Below are 16,620 nucleotides of genomic sequence, written 5' to 3'. Positions count from 1 at the left end.
AAAATCCTACTTTCAAATCCATGTGAATATTAGTAAAGAGTTCTTTCATATGAATGGAGCGTTTTTGATGATAATATCCTCTCATGATACTCCACATTCACAAATAAATAGGATTTGAAGATCGATACATGTTTCTGGCTCATCACTGCTGAATTTCTATCAATTTGGCACCATGATACAAATGACAAAATCAAGGGAAATATTGGCTATATACTGTTCCTTGTATGATGGGAAAGACTTGGGGAAGACCAGTCGGTCTGTGATTTTGCTATCATAGCCTGTCTTGTTGTCCATGCATCATGATCTCAGAGACACATACTGTATGTACCACTGCCACGGTAGGGAGCACTGGAATATCTCCTCCAGTGTAGACGTCCTCAGAGCCAGACCAAAGTGCTTGTCCACGTTTGAAAATAAAGTGGAAACCACACTATGTTTCCCTCATACATGTTTTGACGTGAGACAGGGGACACGAATGATGGGCAGTGTTGGGCACTGGCACACATGCGGAAGTACATATAAGGACATCACCGGATTAAACCACACGTAGACACGTCACAGAAGGGAGGGATCCGGGGCTGTAGAGAAGGTGCTGCAGGCCGGAGCCCCGGTGGGCGTGGGTAAAGGGCGGAGCATGTGTCAATCATTTTCGACTGCAGCCAATCAGATATTAGACTTTTGTTGTCAATCAATTTTTATTAAGCCAATTATCAGCCAGAGTTAGCTGTCAATTATTTTTTACTGCAGCCAATCATCTTAACAGATCTGCCAAATGAAGGCGGAAACTGCACGGAGAAGCTCTTTAAAGAAGTATATGCCATTCTTGCACAAAAGTAGCTGAATAAAAACATTAGAAGAGCCATGATTAATTTTTTTGCTGATGCTGGTCCAGCGTGTCACGTGCCACTGATTATGCCTTGCGTGCCCGCGTGCCATAGGTTGCCGACCCCTGCTGTAGAGCCTTTGAATATTAAAACCATTGTAGAAATTAAGCTCAGCAAGTAAAGTAAAAGAAGGACGCGATCACACAGTCTCATTGAAAATGTAGGAGTTAATGAATAAAGTGCACCAACGCAAAACCCGTAACATAATCCAAATAAAGTTTGAAGACTAGTACATGAAACTTTCTTGTCCCGGGCCCCAGCAAGACTGTCAACGGGCCTGGAACCCGGCATACATAACTTTGTTCATTGCGCTGAAGAGGTGCACGACCTCGCTTCTCACGGCGGTCCTCACGCAGGGGCGGAGCCACCGCGATTGCGTCATTTTCGGCGCACGGACCCTCGCGCTGGTCGACGCGCCAAGTATGCTTATGCACAGACTGAGGAAATAAACTCTCCGCTCTCTACCACTGGCAGAAACAGAGCAATACGTGCAAGGAGAGGGAGAGACAGCGAGGCACCGAAGGACAAATAAAAACGATGTTGGAAAAAAACTGGCACTTGCAGAGCACAAGCGCAATACTGAAGGAAAAAGCGGCTCCCAAATAGGATCCTAAAACGGCTCCCATTGTGGAGCCGGTTCCAATCGTTCACTTCAAAGAGCCGGCTCTTAGAACCGGATCGTTCGCGAACGACACATCACTAGTTTCATTTCCTTTCATCTGTATATGCAATGAACACAAAATATCGCCAGGCCTCCCTCACACTCTCCTCTCATAACTCCAGTAAAACACGCCTGTTCTCGGCACGCGGCGATCGCAGAACATTCCATAAACTTCAGCAACTGTAACGTCCTTACGATAATGTAAAACATAATCCATTACTTTATTGTAAGTAGAAGTATCATAGGAATCATTCAATAAGAGTGAGACCTCTAACAAGTGGGGTTTGCACAGTCAGACTTAGCTCCCAGCTTTCGTAAAGGCGGTGTGACGGGATTGACTGTAATCTTTTCCTCATAACACTTCCGTATGATTGTTAATGTTCCTTAAACGGTCGCGAAGCACGGACATCAAGAGCTTTATGATTGTTGTAGCAGGTAATTGTTTAAAATGTATTTGCGTTCTAATTAACACAACTTTGCAAACTTTTCAAAATGTATATGTGCTTCATGGTGGAGTGATTAAAGTGCTAATAATGTCTTCTTGGTTTCATTTCAGTGCAATGGCGTCTGCTATCGCTACATTAGAGCAGGATCTCTCTTGTCCCGTGTGTTTCGAAGTCTTTAGGGAGCCCGTGTATGGAGCTATTATAGTGTCACCAGAACCTGAACCTGAAATCATTATTACTTGAAAAAACAGTCTGTAAAATCCTCGCAGGTATGCAAAAATTCGAGTTAAAATTCAGGTTCAGGTCGAAATTCAGGTTCGGGTCGCAATTCAGGTTCGGGTCGCAATTCAGGTTCGGGTCAAAATTCAGGTTCGGGTCGTAATTCAGGTTCGGGTCGAAATTCAGGTTCGGGTTGTAATTCAGGTTCAGGTCGAAATTCAGGTTCGGGTTGAAATTCAGGTTCAGGTTGAAATGCGGTTCATCCGGGATACGTAGGATGAGCAAACAAACTCAGAGCTAATCGAACTGCATCTGGCCAATCACAAAACATATCAGAGGTCATTAAGAGGCGCGTCTTTCTGCTAAATTTCCTGTAAGAGTGCGGTCCCTGTTTGGCGTGTAAGTAGCATGTAAGCAGCACGAAAGTGACCACTGTGCCACCCAGAAATGGCACCTTGTGGCAGCTGCCACATAATCGTGGCACTTAGTGTGACCAGTGCTGCGTGACTGTGGTCTCCGTTGTCCAGAAACGCCGCCTGCCTCTGCTGACAGACATCTAAAGACTCTTGGGTGACTCTGCGTATCGGCCACTCGCTTAAAATCACCCCGACGAGCTCCGAATCGCCATTTGTTGAAATGAAGATGGTTCATAACTTTTGTTTAAAAATTATGTTGAGTGAAATACTAGCCGACATCCAGCTAGACAGCTCTATATTACTAGTTCAGAATACTGTTTAGCGATAACGTCGAATTAAGATTATAGGAGGGTACGTGAATCTACAGTGGTAGACCGTTAACGACAGCACTAAATTTAAAGGGTTTATTATTATAGATGTATGGTTATCAGTGAATGTTCCTACACACCGTCAGCGTCATTTAAACCTCTGCGAGCGAATGGCATCGCATTTAGTATTTGTGCAATTTGTAGTATATTTCGCTTTGTATTGGTTTATATTGTTAGTCTAGATTACGTCTGTTACGACCCCACGATGTCATGGGTCTAGGTTTGGGGTGTGGGGTAGTAGCATGTGCGTAGTGGACAAGATGAAATTAAAGAAGAACGCGAAAACCAGACGGATACGTAAGAAAACGCTTTACTGCAGAGTGGTAATGGGTAGAAGAGCCTTTTCTACGCAGCAAAACACTGAACAGACACGTACGTACAAAAATACACGATTGACCATAAACCAACCAAGGAAAGGAGCAGTAGACGGCACCAAAGAAAAGAAACAAACAAAATATACTACACTAAGTTAACAAAGCAAGACTCACACCTTACTAACATAAATAAAGAAAATATATCTACGACGATAATCTCAAACAAATATACATACACGGTGCCCGCCTCTATACTGGTGTTTCTTATAAAATATCCCTGCATGGGTGTCTATATAATTGTGCACATGCTACTACGTTCTTACTCCATGGTGGCGATTTTCACAACGCTATTCATGACAAAAGCTATCGCACAAACCCTCACCTCTCACATGAGAATCATGAGCTACAGTTTCTCAAAAGTCACACACAACCGTAAAGGCAATAAATGCTCGCGTCGCCTCCCGGCAACTTCCAGCAACTCCGTCATGCAGATTATGAAGCCGAATATCCTCCCCCTCATCCAAATCACGATCTTCGATTGGCCGACATAATCCACCCGTACCGAGGCAATCCACCTGTTAAACCAAAATTAACCGAAAGAGAAAACAACCTCCCCAAAATCCACAGTTCACGTAACACCGCAGCATCAGCCATCAACCACCGAGCGGCTACTGCCACTCATTGTCTACCACTAATCTAAATTCGACATTATCGTTAAAGAGTATGTGTTCTGTATGAGAGCATGTGGTGTGTGCATGGGCAGTGGCGTGCACAGACATTTTGGGGGGCAAGTGCTGGGGGGAAGGGGGGGGGCACTTTTTAGCGCACGTGGAACAATTCATTATAAAAAAATTACAAGCGCATGTTGAATGAAATTTGACTTTTATTAGTAACATTCTCTAAACGTGAGTTTTCAATGGAAAAAGTCACACCGCCAACTGATAAAATCCATATCCAATATTAACTATAGTCATTGTCCTTCAGTTAACTTCTGTTTACCCTCCACTGTCTGCAGGCATTGTTGCATATATTTTGCAATTAGTAAATCAATATAGGCTTACAATTAAGACAGTAAAAAGACCAAAAAGTACGAGAATGAGTTATAGGCTACTGAGTGTTGTCATTACACGAATGCAGATGGACATTTTTCACAGGTAATGGGGAACTTCCCGTTTCTTCTTTCACAAACGAATGTGTTAATTTATGTTGCCTAACAAAACGTATACAACAGAAAACGTTCAGCTTAACACATAGATTTGCAAACTCTACCTTAATTATTTGTATGTGGTCGTCCTCACGTTATCTATCACTGATTTGGGCTAGTGCGACTAGTTTATCAGGTGACCATCGGCTAAAAATGCTTAGTAGTTTGGTGCTGTATGAGACATTTTACTGCACAACAAAATGATTTCACGTTGGGCTTAGAGGACAAACGGTACGATTTGACTTGATGTGTATGTGACCTGGCTGGTGGGGACGGGAGAAGAAGTCTATGTGAGCGTGTGTGCTGTGCTGAAGACGCTTCCTTCCACTCGCTGAACTGAACTGCTGCTGCAGCGCATCTGATGTTAAAGGAAGAGAGAGGTCGGGTGTGTGCGAGGTGGTGGCGCATTTCAGGGCATTGTTTTTAATCGCTCAGGTTTTCAAAAGATCATTTCAAACCGACCTCAGTAAAATGATAATAATAAAAAACGAAGTTTCAAAAGGGCACTTTCGTTGATAAAGGGCAGAGTTGGGGTCTAATTGTGCACGCCACTGTGCACGGGTAAGTTTGAGTGTTTTCGTGTTTATCTGTACTCGTTCTCTGGTATGTTCGCTTTAGTCATCCGTGTAGCGGACCACTTGGATTAATCACACAAACAATGCTCGGAGCTTCGACTGGTGTATCTTTATTCTCTCCTCCTTTCGCCACTGACATTTGACACCGTGAAAACTACAAAATGTGGCAAAAAATAAAAAATAAACACAAATGCCCTAGCACCATACCTCATAGATAATGTGTAGAACAGGGTCCAAACTTTAAATGCGTCACTCCTAGCAAACTTGCACATGAACTCAACTTTATGTTATGAGCCGCAGCTCTTACTGAAAACAAAACAACAATCACATCTCCCTTCGTTTCAAATTAAATAAATCACTCTTTTGGATTAATACAATTTTTCTTCCTACCTCCTTCTGCTTCCAAGGGCGCTAAGTTTGAACTTTGTTTTACATTTGACATACAACAACACAAAAAAACGAAGCCAACTACAGTAAAATATCTTCCACAAGTGTCAACAAGGAATATAACAAGTAATTCGTTTGTTCTTGTGTTTTTTCAAACTCTGGAGCAACGTACATCGAACGCGCACAGAAGAACTCGCGCTGAAGAGCTCGCGCTGAAAGTCTCGTGCCGAAAGTTTAGTTCAGCGATAACAGGAGGTAGCAGAATAATCAAATATTCAATAATAAACAAATAAATAAACATAAGGCTGTCATTTACAATCCGTGTTGTGTCGCTGTAGTGGTTTGTGGTGTCGTCTAGTTTAGTCATGCTTCATCATGATCGTGCTGTCCGTGTGTCTTCTATTATATTAACGTAGTTAATTTAATGTTAAATGTGAAACCCCTTATATAAAATGCTCTTCTCATCAAGTGTCCTCCCACTGATAACACTTCACCCCCACGTCACAACATAAAACAGATTTATTACAGATTGTTCATCAGTGAACGTTCATCACGCCATCAGCGTCATTTAAACCACTGCGAGCGAGTGGCATCGCATTTGTAGTATTCGTAAAAATGAAGATGGTTTATATTTTTTGTTTGTTAATTTATGTTGGGTGAACGATTCGGAGCTGACCGACAGCTCCAAACTACGAGTTCAGGATGCTGTTTAACGATTATGTCGGGAGCCGCTCGGCTGACAATCTAGACTAACAATATAAACCAATACAAAGCGAAATATACTACAAATTGCACAAATACTAAATGCGATGCCATTCGCTCGCAGAGGTTTAAATGACGCTGATGGCGTGTAGGAACATTCACTGATAACCATACAACTATAATAATAAACCCTTTAAATTTAGTGCTGTCGTTAACGGTCTACCACTGTAGATTCACGTACCCTCCTATAATCTTAATTCGACGTTATCGCTAAACAGTATTCTGAACTAGTAATATAGAGCTGTCTAGCTGGATGTCGGCTAGTATTTCACTCAACATAATTTTTAAACAAAAGTTATGAACCATCTTCATTTCAACAAATGGCGATTCGGAGCTCGTCGGGATGATTTTAAGCGAGTGGCCGATACGCAGAGTCACCCAAGAGTCTTTAGATGTCTGTCAGCAGAGGCAGGCGGCGTTTCTGGACAACGGAGACCACAGTCACGCAGCACTGGTCACACTAAGTGCCACGATTATGTGGCAGCTGCCACAAGGTGCCATTTCTGGGTGGCACAGTGGTCACTTTCGTGCTGCTTACATGCTACTTACACGCCAAACAGGGACCGCACTCTTACAGGAAATTTAGCAGAAAGACGCGCCTCTTAATGACCTCTGATATGTTTTGTGATTGGCCAGATGCAGTTCGATTAGCTCTGAGTTTGTTTGCTCATCCTACGTATCCCGGATGAACCGCATTTCAACCTGAACCTGAATTTCAACCCGAACCTGAATTTCGACCTGAACCTGAATTACAACCCGAACCTGAATTTCGACCCGAACCTGAATTACGACCCGAACCTGAATTTTGACCCGAACCTGAATTGCGACCCGAACCTGAATTGCGACCCGAACCTGAATTTCGACCTGAACCTGAATTTTAACTCGAATTTTTGCATACCTGCGAGGATTTTACAGACTGTTTTTTCCAAGTAATAATGATTTCAGGTTCAGGTTCTGGTGACACTATAATAGCTCCATACCCGTGATCCTGTCGTGCTCCCACAGTTTCTGTAGCGCGTGTGTGCGCATGAGCTGGACTAGCAGCAACAGGAGAGAGTGTCCGGTGTGCAGACAGGCGTCTCCCGAAGGCAATCTCCTGCCTGATCACGCTCTGAGAAATGCCTGCCAGTCTTACTTACAGCAGAGAAGTTATGAGGACTCGTCCTCGCAGGCACTGTTGTGCTCAGTCCACTTTCAGAAACTGAGCTTGTTCTGTGAGGATGATCAGAAGCTGGTGTGTGTCGAGTGTGTTGCCAACCAACATCAAAACCATTGTTTCTGCTCATTACAGAAAGCTGCAGATCCACTCAAGGTATGTGCCAGTGTGCTTCAAGACCACTGAGTGTGATTTCCTCTGTACCATGTCAGCAGAACATGGACAAAAATACAGAAACCCTTAAATGAAATCTAGTAAAGTATATTAAAGGAAATCTAGTAAAGTATAGTAAAGGAAATCTAGTAAAGTGAAAGTAAAAATCTTTATGAAAATGCACTCAGGTGAACATATCCAAGCATAAAATCATTTTTATTAGTCATAGTAAATCTGATTGGAGTGATATTTAGAATTGTATCAAATGTAAATATTCAAATAGAATTTTACTGTTAAGACAAATTCCATGATATAAATGGAAATATATACTGGGAATGTTAGCTCTTTAAAATTACATTTGTACTACAACGTTTTTGGGAAATTAACACTTTTCTGTTTCTCTTGATTTGTTTTTAAAAATTGTTACATGATGAACCATTGTGGCTTTCAATAGAAAAACCTTCAGCATCACCTAACATGCTTGGAAACGAAATGTAAAGTTTTCAAAGACATTAAAGACATCAGTGACCAGTTGGCTGCACATTTCAAGGTAGGTCATCATCTGGAGCTTGCTGGGGAAAGGGTGGTATCAAACAAATAAACAAATGTTTGTTTTAAACAAAACAAAACAAACAAATGAACAAACTAACTCCCTCTTGATGACAGACTCAGGTGCAGCAAACAGAGAAGCATATCAAGGACGAGTTTAAAAAGCTTCACCAGTTCCTAAGAGAGGAAGAGCAGGCCAGGATAGCTACACTAAGGGAGGAAGAGAGGGTGAAGAGACAGGTGATAAAGGACGAGATGGACCATCTAAACAAACAGATCAAGGACATAAGTGAAAGGATCAGTGAAGTAAAGGAGATCCTAGAGAATGATTTCTTGCTTCTACAGGTAAGATTCTTATGACATATGTGACATGTATGTCAGTTGAATAACATGGAATAGAATAACTAACCAATAATCACTTTATAAATTTATTTATTAATATATAGGACTTCAAGAAAACAAGTCAGAGGTAAATAGGAATGTTGTATAGAAAACCATATTTTCAAAGTACCAAAATCTGATTGAATCAAATGTAGGAACAGTAGTGTGTATGTTTTCCAGAGCTATGTACTCAGTGCCAGATCCAGCAGTGGTTCCAGGATCTCTGATTGACGTGGCCAGACACCTGGGAAACCTGAGATACAGTGTGTGGCAGAAGATGAAGGACATCTGTCCTTACTGTGAGTATATCTGTACATGACCATGGGAGTGTGAGACACAGAGAGAGAGAGAGATGAGAGAGGTGTCCTTACTGTGAGTATATCTGTACATGACCATGGGAGTGTGAGACACAGAGAGAGAGAGAGATGAGAGAGGTGTCCTTACTGTGAGTATATCTGTACATGACCATGGGAGTGTGAGACACAGAGAGAGAGAGAGATGAGAGAGGTGTCCTTACTGTGAGTATATCTGTACATGACCATGGGAGTGTGAGACACAGAGAGAGAGAGAGATGAGAGAGTTGTCCTTACTGTGAGTATATCTGTACATGACCATGGGAGTGTGAGACACAGAGAGAGAGAGAGATGAGAGAGGTGTCCTTACTGTGAGTATATCTGTACATGACCATGGGAGTGTGAGACACAGAGAGAGAGAGAGATGAGAGAGGTGTCCTTACTGTGAGTATATCTGTACATGACCATGGGAGTGTGAGACACAGAGAGAGAGAGAGATGAGAGAGGTGTCCTTACTGTGAGTATATCTGTACATGACCATGGGAGTGTGAGACACAGAGAGAGAGAGAGATGAGAGAGTTGTCCTTACTGTGAGTATATCTGTACATGACCATGGGAGTGTGAGACACAGAGAGAGAGAGAGATGAGAGAGGTGTCCTTACAGTGAGAATCTAAGTTTTACCCTGTCAACACCATCAATCACAACACAAGGTTGTGATGTTTGTTCAAACATGCAGCCTCTTCATGACCAGATGTCTTTAATTTGTTATTCTTCTATATTAAAATTCACACTCTTTATTTTTTAATCATTTGCATTGGTTATGCTAAATAAATGTGCATTATACACTCACCGGCCACTTTATTAGGTACACCTGTCCAACTGCCCATTAACGCAAATGTCAAATCAGCCAATCACATGACAGCAACTCAGTGTATTTAAGCATATAGACATGGCCAAGACGATCTGCTGCAGTTCAAACTGAGCATCAGAATGGGGAAGAAAGGTGAATTAAGTGATTTTGAATGTCACTTATGGTTGAATGTCACTTATGGTTGTTGGTGCCAGATGGGCTGGTCTGAGTATTTGAGAAATTGCTGATCTACAGGGATTTTCATGTACAATCATCTGTAGGGTTTACAGAAACAAAATTCCAGTGAGTGGCAGTTCTGTGGGTGCAAATGCCTTGTTGATGCCAGAGGTCAGAGGAGAATGGCCAGACTGGTTTGAGCTGATAGAATGGCAATAGTAACTCAAATAACCAGTCGGTACAACCAATGCATGCAGAAGAGCATTTCTGAACACACAACAGTGGATGGGCTACAGCAGCAGAAGACCACACTGGGGGTAACTGAGGCTACAATTCACACAGGCTAACCAAAATTGAACAATAAAAAATTGGAAAAACATTGCCTGGTCTGATGAGTCTCGATTTCTGCCGTGACATTCGAATGGTAGGGTCAACATTTGGCATCAACAACATGAAAGCATGGATCCATCCTGGCTTTTATCAATGGTTCAGGCTGGTGGTGCTGGTGCAATGTGTGGGGGATATTTTCCTGGCACATTTTTGGCCCATAACTACTAATTGAGCATCGTGTCAATGCCACAGCCTACCTGAGTATTGTTGCTGACCATGTCCATCCCTTTATGACCACAGTGTACCCATCTTCTGATGGCTACTTCCAGCAGGATAATGTGCCATGTCATAAAGCACAAATCATCTCAGACTGGTTTCTTGAACACAATAATGAGTTCACTGTACTCAAATGGCCTTCACAGTCACAGTTCACTGTCTAATGTTGTCATTGAGCACAAGCTATGCAGGGAGATGCAGTACATCCAACTCCATTCAGCTCAAATCAACCTTTTTTCTTTCTCCTGAAGTCCCAGTGGTTCTCGATCCAAACACTGGCAACTCTTCTCTCATTCTGTCGGAGGACCTGAGCATGGTGGCATATTCTGACCCGAAAGTTCGTCTCCCAGGCAACCCGGAGAGGATGAGTGCATATCCAGGGGTTCTGGGATCTGTGGGCATCAGCTCAGGCATACACAGCTGGGTGGTGGAGGTTGGAGGCAGTGATGATTGGGCAGTGGGCGTGGCGGAGGAGACCGTTTTAAGACAGGAGTATTGCACTGCAATCCCAGAGGACGGCTTCTACTGTTTGTGCAGACAAGGTAACAGCATTTATAATCACAATAAAACGCTCATGAAAAATCCAACATTCAAGAAGCTCTGTGTGAACGTTAACTGGGACAAAAATCGGGTGACGTTTTCCCACACAGACACTCAGCACTTATACACCTTCACATTTAAACTCACAAAAAATTTTTACCCATATTTCTTAAATAAAAGCACAAACTCTCTGAAGATTCTCCCTGCATGATTAAAACACACACCCCAGGAAGCAGCTGTCATCATGGTGAAGGTTCTTCTGCTGTAGAGGTCTGGCAGAGTAACATGTAGAACCCAACCCCTCAGTTACTCCAAATTCCCCAATGCATTTCTCTTTCTATGTTTTAACATCCATCAAAGAAGAATATAGACATGGATTCACTTATCAAGTCACCCAAATATGATTTTGTTAACATGGCTAGTTCATAGTTACACACTGTGTACACTGTATCACTCTTAAGCATACATAGTAATGTAAAGATTGAAACGTAATTTTTCTTAAGGGTGTTGGTATCAAATCTTCTGTGTCCTTACTGGCCCTAAGAATCCACAGGCCCTGAAGGCTCTGCCTACCTGTAAGACAGGGAACTTTGCCATTTTGTAATTGTTCATGTTTTGTGTATATCATCCTATGCTTAACAAGATGTGTATTTTTTCTTTTTGATTGACAATCAAAAAAAGGCAGTCATGGCCTGGTGGTTAGGGAACTGGTCTTGTGACCGGAAGGTCGTGGGTTCGCTTCCCAGACCTGAGGCCATGACTGAGGTGCCCCTGAGCAAGGCCCTTAACCCTCAATTGCTCACTTATAAAAATGAGATAAAATGTAAGTTGCTCTGGCTAAGGGCGTCTGCCAAATGCCATAAAATGTAAATGACAAGTGTTTGATTTGATTGATAAGTTAACTGAGTACTATTGAGTAATGGTATAAAAAATGACATAAAACAGTTCTATCCAGTTGTATTGTTCTATATTTTAAATTTATTTTCACATGTACAAATCAAAAGTATTAAATAAAGATATAGTTTAACAGATGAACCAATCATTGGAAATGTTGGAAGGATTAGAAAAGTTAATTCTGTTTGTTTTTTCCCTTTCAAGTTATAAAAGCCATGAAGAAAACAACTATTTTATCTTCATCATCCAAATATTTATGGATAGCTGTGACGGGCAGGGTGAGCAAACATAAATGGAAGCGATCACGCCGAGTCTCAGGGAAAAAGGATGGTTTAATATGAAAAGTGCGCAAACCAAAACCTGTGAACTGATCCGAATTAAGGATATAATAACCAGCGGTCAACTGGTACAAAGACAAGACACATATAGACAAACAAACGATCCTCAGGTGAGACGGATCACGGGCTCCGCCCACCCGAGGGACGAACACAACGCCATGATTGACAGGACAGCTGCCGCTGTGAACGGGGGCGACCAGTAGGGGGCCCGCCGTATCGTGACATTTGCACTGTATATCTACCATATCACTGGAAATCCCAGAATGTGCCCTTTGAAATACAGTAAGCATTTATAAAGTAACTTGCATGACTGAAAAGGAGAGTACAGATCCACTACAGGTCACATATTAATCAAACAGGCAGAGGGACATATGAATATGTATGAATCAGCACACACACCTTTAATAAAAGTTATTAATATACTAAACAACGCTTTAATAAAGGTGTGTGTGTACCCATGTTCTTAGTGTAACATATGAATCATCGATAATTAGTAGCTCAGGCCTTAAAATCAGCTGTTTATAGCTATTCCATTTAAAATAGCTCAGAGAAATTCCAATTGTACTCTAAAAACACACAAACTGCACCTAATTACAAATTACGTAAACGTCACGAGTCTAAACATGGTTATGTTCGCGCAATACACTACACTGTAATAAATTTCTGTAGTTTTCACAGCATTATTACTGTAAATAATACCGCTCTTTCTGTCAGAACTGCTAGCCTTGCACTCTCCTCTGTTTCCTTCTGTGTTAGTATTGGGTGATTTTAACATTCATATGGACTCCAGTCAATGTGCTCACTCTGCTGATCTTCTTAACCTACTGCATTGTTTTGATCTCACTCAACATGTAGCCTCAGCCACTCACTCTCATGGTCATATTCTGGACCTTGTCTGTACTACCCCCTGTATTTCTCCATCTAATTTGCAGGTTACAGAATTTAATGTTTCTGATCATGGAGCTGTTGTATTTTATCTACCGCTATCACTCCCTTCCAAGAGAATGCATACACCTCGCAGCATTACTTTTAGGAATTTTAGAACTGCCAGCCCTCTTGCTCTTATGAATACGCTAGGCCAGTTCACAATTCCTCCGATCCTGTCGTCTCCTGAAGTCCTGGTCGATCACTATAATAACATGGTCTCAGCCACACTTGATCTCCATGTTCCTCTTCAGACACGGGTTGTGACTTTCCGTCACTCTGCCCCTTGGTTTACTCCTGAGCTCAGGTTAATGAAAGCTAGAGGCCGGCAACTGGAGCGTCTTAGCAAAAAAACGAAATTGACCGTCCATGCAGTTGCTTATAACGATCATATTCTTGAATATAAAACTGCGTTGAAGACGGCTAAGGCAGATTTTCATTCCTCCAACATTGCTAATTGCCAGGGAAATCCCAGAGCCCTGTTCTCCACAATAAATAAATTGCTGCAGCCCGCTAGTAAGTTTCCATTAACCCCCTCCTCATCTCTCTGTAGTGAATTTTTGTCATTCTTTACCAGGAAAGTCAGTAATATTCACTCAGAATTTCAACATATCACCTGCCACTTGGACTCCTCTAAATCACAACCTAAAGTATATAATGTTCTTTCCGCTTTTCACCCTGTGGAAGAGAGTTTTGTTACCAGGCTTATTAAGGGATCAAGAGCAACCACTTGTGTCCTTGACCCCCTGCCTACTCATCTGGTTAAAGCATGTCTGTTCACCGATCACCAAGATCATTAATGCTTCTCTCAGCTCTGGTTCAGTTCCTCTCAGTTTAAAGCTGGCCGCTATTACTCCTGTACTAAAGAAGCCAGGACTTACCCCTGATGATTTTAATAACTACCGTCCCATATCTAACCTGCCTTTCCTGAGTAAGGTGCTCGAGCGTGTAGTTTCTGTTCAACTTAAAGAACATCTCATCTCTAACAACCTCTTTGAACAATTTCAATCTGGTTTTAGAACGAATCATAGTACTGAAACTGCCCTGGTAAGAGTCATGAATGACCTACTGCTGGCCGCTGATTCTGGACTAGTGAACATCCTTGTCCTCCTTGATCTTACTGCAGCATTCGATACTGTCTGTCATGACACATTGCTCCACAGACTGGAATCCTGGACTGGGATCACCGACATGGCAATGGCCTGGTTCCGGTCATACCTCACGGACAGGCAGCAGTTCGTTTCACTGGAAGGTTTTAGATCAGACACTTTGTCTCACTCCTACGGTGTCCCTCAGGGTTCAGTTCTCGGCCCCCTTCTTTTTATCATCTACATGCTTCCACTTGGTGATATCATCCGACAACATGGTCTTCAGTTCCATTGCTATGCAGATGACACACAAATATACATCAGCACAAAGCCTTCTGACCCATTGCCTCCTGAAGCATTGGTTAGCTGTTTAGTTGACATTAAAAGATGGATGAATAACAACTTCCTGAAACTGAACAGTAATAAATCCGAAGCCATTCTTGTGGCATCACCCTCCACACTCATGAAGATTGGCCAACCAACTATATCTCTTCCTGGTTTCGTCACATCCTCGGTGGCACAGGTTCGCAATTTGGGTGTTATTTTAGACTCCACACTCTCTCTGGATGCGCACGTAAAGAATGTCACCAAAATAGCCTTTTTCCATCTTAAAAACATCGCCAGACTGCGCCCCTCTCTTACTGACTCAGTGGCGGAGACACTTATACATGCTTTTATTACTTCTAGACTTGACTACTGTAACTCTGTTTTAATTGGGCTACCTATGAGTAGCCTCAAGAAGTTGCAGTATGTCCAGAATTCGGCAGCTAGACTACTCACGCGCACCAGGACAGGGGAACACATTACCCCCATATTAAAAGACCTGCACTGGCTTCCGGTTCATTACCGTATTCAGTATAAAATACTGCTTTTGGTTTTTAAATCCCTGCATGGTTTGGCTCCTTGTTACCTTTCTGGCTTACTCTCTACATATACACCATCACGCTCACTTCGGTCTGCAGATGCTCACCTTCTATCCGTACGCACTGCAAAACTCAACACATATGGTGGAAGAGCATTTAGTGTTGTTGGTCCTAAACTCAACACGTATGGTAGAAGAGCATTTAGTGTTGTTGGTCCTAAACTCAACACGTATGGTGGAAGAGCATTTAGTGTTGTTGGTCCTAAACTCAACACGTATGGTGGAAGAGCATTTAGTGTTGTTGGTCCTAAACTCAACACGTATGGTAGAAGAGCATTTAGTGTTGTTGGTCCTAAACTCAACACGTATGGTGGAAGAGCATTTAGTGTTGTTGGTCCTAAACTCAACACGTATGGTGGAAGAGCATTTAGTGTTGTTGGTCCTAAACTCAACACGTATGGTAGAAGAGCATTTAGTGTTGTTGGTCCTAAACTCAACACGTATGGTGGAAGAGCATTTAGTGTTGTTGGTCCTAAACTCAACACGTATGGTGGAAGAGCATTTAGTGTTGTTGGTCCTAAACTCAACACGTATGGTGGAAGAGCATTTAGTGTTGTTGGTCCTAAACTCAACACGTATGGTGGAAGAGCATTTAGTGTTGTTGGTCCTAAACTCAACACGTATGGTGGAAGAGCATTTAGTGTTGTTGGTCCTAAGTTATGGAACTCCGTCCCCCTGTACCTCCGCACATGTACATCCCCACTACTTTTAAGAAGCTCTTAAAAACTTACCTTTTTAGTATTGCCTTCTTAAATATGTAGGTCTACATGTGTATGTGTTTATGTATATGTGCGTATGTGTGTGTCTCTTTTCTCATCTGCTGCTTCTTTTTAATGCTTTTAGTTATTTAATGATTTAATGATTTAAACTGTTTGTGATTTATTCTAATCCTTTTTAGCTTTATATAAACAATTGTTGCTTACTCCCTTGTAAAGTGTCCTTGTGTATCTTGAAAGGCGCTTATAAATAAAATTCTATTATTATTATTATTATTACAAATGATCAAATTCTTACTGTAGAACCTGCTTACAGCACGTTACTGTAGTTTTCACAGCATTATTACTGTAAATGATCAAATTCTTACTGTAGAACCTGTTTACAGCATGTTACTGTAAATCTGCAAAGCATCATGGTTAAAATTCAGTGGTGTGACGTTCGGGCTGTCACGAAGGACGAGACACGGAATCCTCTGGATTGACGTCACTTCGTTTATTTTAACCAGAGTTGTATAGTAACGAAGTAGAACTACTTCACTACTGTACTTAAGTACTAAAATGCTGTATCTGTACTTTACTGGAGTATTATTTTTTTCTCCTACTTCCACTTTTACTTCACTACATATTTTCCATCAGTTTAATACTTTTACTCCGATACATTTTTTACGTGCTGTATAGTTACTCGTTACAATTATAAACATGTTAGCTGGCGCTGTCACCGGATCAAGCTGTTTTATGAGAAAACTGCGCATGCTCCGGTCGCGTCTCGTTTACTCTGCTGCTGCCTTCACTGAAC

At 41.9% G+C, this 16,620-nt stretch overlaps 1 protein-coding gene across 2 annotated transcripts; it reads left to right on the top strand.

Moving 5' to 3' along the window:
- Positions 1 to 1,681: 1,681 nt before the first annotated feature.
- LOC143490879 (zinc-binding protein A33-like) lies at positions 1,682 to 16,094 on the top strand. 2 transcript variants are annotated; one of them, XM_076989420.1, is made up of 9 exons: positions 1,682 to 1,980; positions 2,102 to 2,180; positions 7,222 to 7,548; positions 8,000 to 8,095; positions 8,212 to 8,439; positions 8,541 to 8,563; positions 8,656 to 8,774; positions 10,654 to 10,944; positions 12,041 to 16,094. In XM_076989420.1, the coding sequence occupies exons 2-9, from the start codon at positions 2,106 to 2,108 to the stop codon at positions 12,175 to 12,177; spliced, it is 1,296 nt and encodes a 431-aa protein (XP_076845535.1). In that variant the 5' UTR covers positions 1,682 to 1,980; positions 2,102 to 2,105; the 3' UTR covers positions 12,178 to 16,094. The 2 variants fall into 2 exon arrangements, with proteins under 2 accessions (XP_076845535.1, XP_076845534.1); XM_076989419.1 differs by lacking the exon at positions 12,041 to 16,094 and having other exon boundaries at positions 10,654 to 12,017.
- Positions 16,095 to 16,620: the final 526 nt, after the last annotated feature.

The sequence above is a fragment of the Brachyhypopomus gauderio genome, unplaced genomic scaffold, assembly GCF_052324685.1.
Source record: "Brachyhypopomus gauderio isolate BG-103 unplaced genomic scaffold, BGAUD_0.2 sc67, whole genome shotgun sequence".
Lineage (NCBI taxonomy): Eukaryota > Metazoa > Chordata > Actinopteri > Gymnotiformes > Hypopomidae > Brachyhypopomus > Brachyhypopomus gauderio.
The sequence above is the reverse complement of the archived record's forward strand: the minus strand, read 5'-3'. Positions and strand labels throughout refer to the sequence as shown.

Coding starts and splice junctions, on each gene's coding strand:
- LOC143490879 (XM_076989419.1), top strand. CDS start 2,106: ATGGCGTCTGCTATCGCTACATTAGAGCAGGATCTCTCTTGTCCCGTG. Junction 8,440..8,540: donor ATGATTTCTTGCTTCTACAG/GTAAGATTCTTA, acceptor ATTAATATATAG/GACTTCAAGAAAACAAGTCA. Junction 8,564..8,655: donor TTCAAGAAAACAAGTCAGAG/GTAAATAGGAAT, acceptor TATGTTTTCCAG/AGCTATGTACTCAGTGCCAG.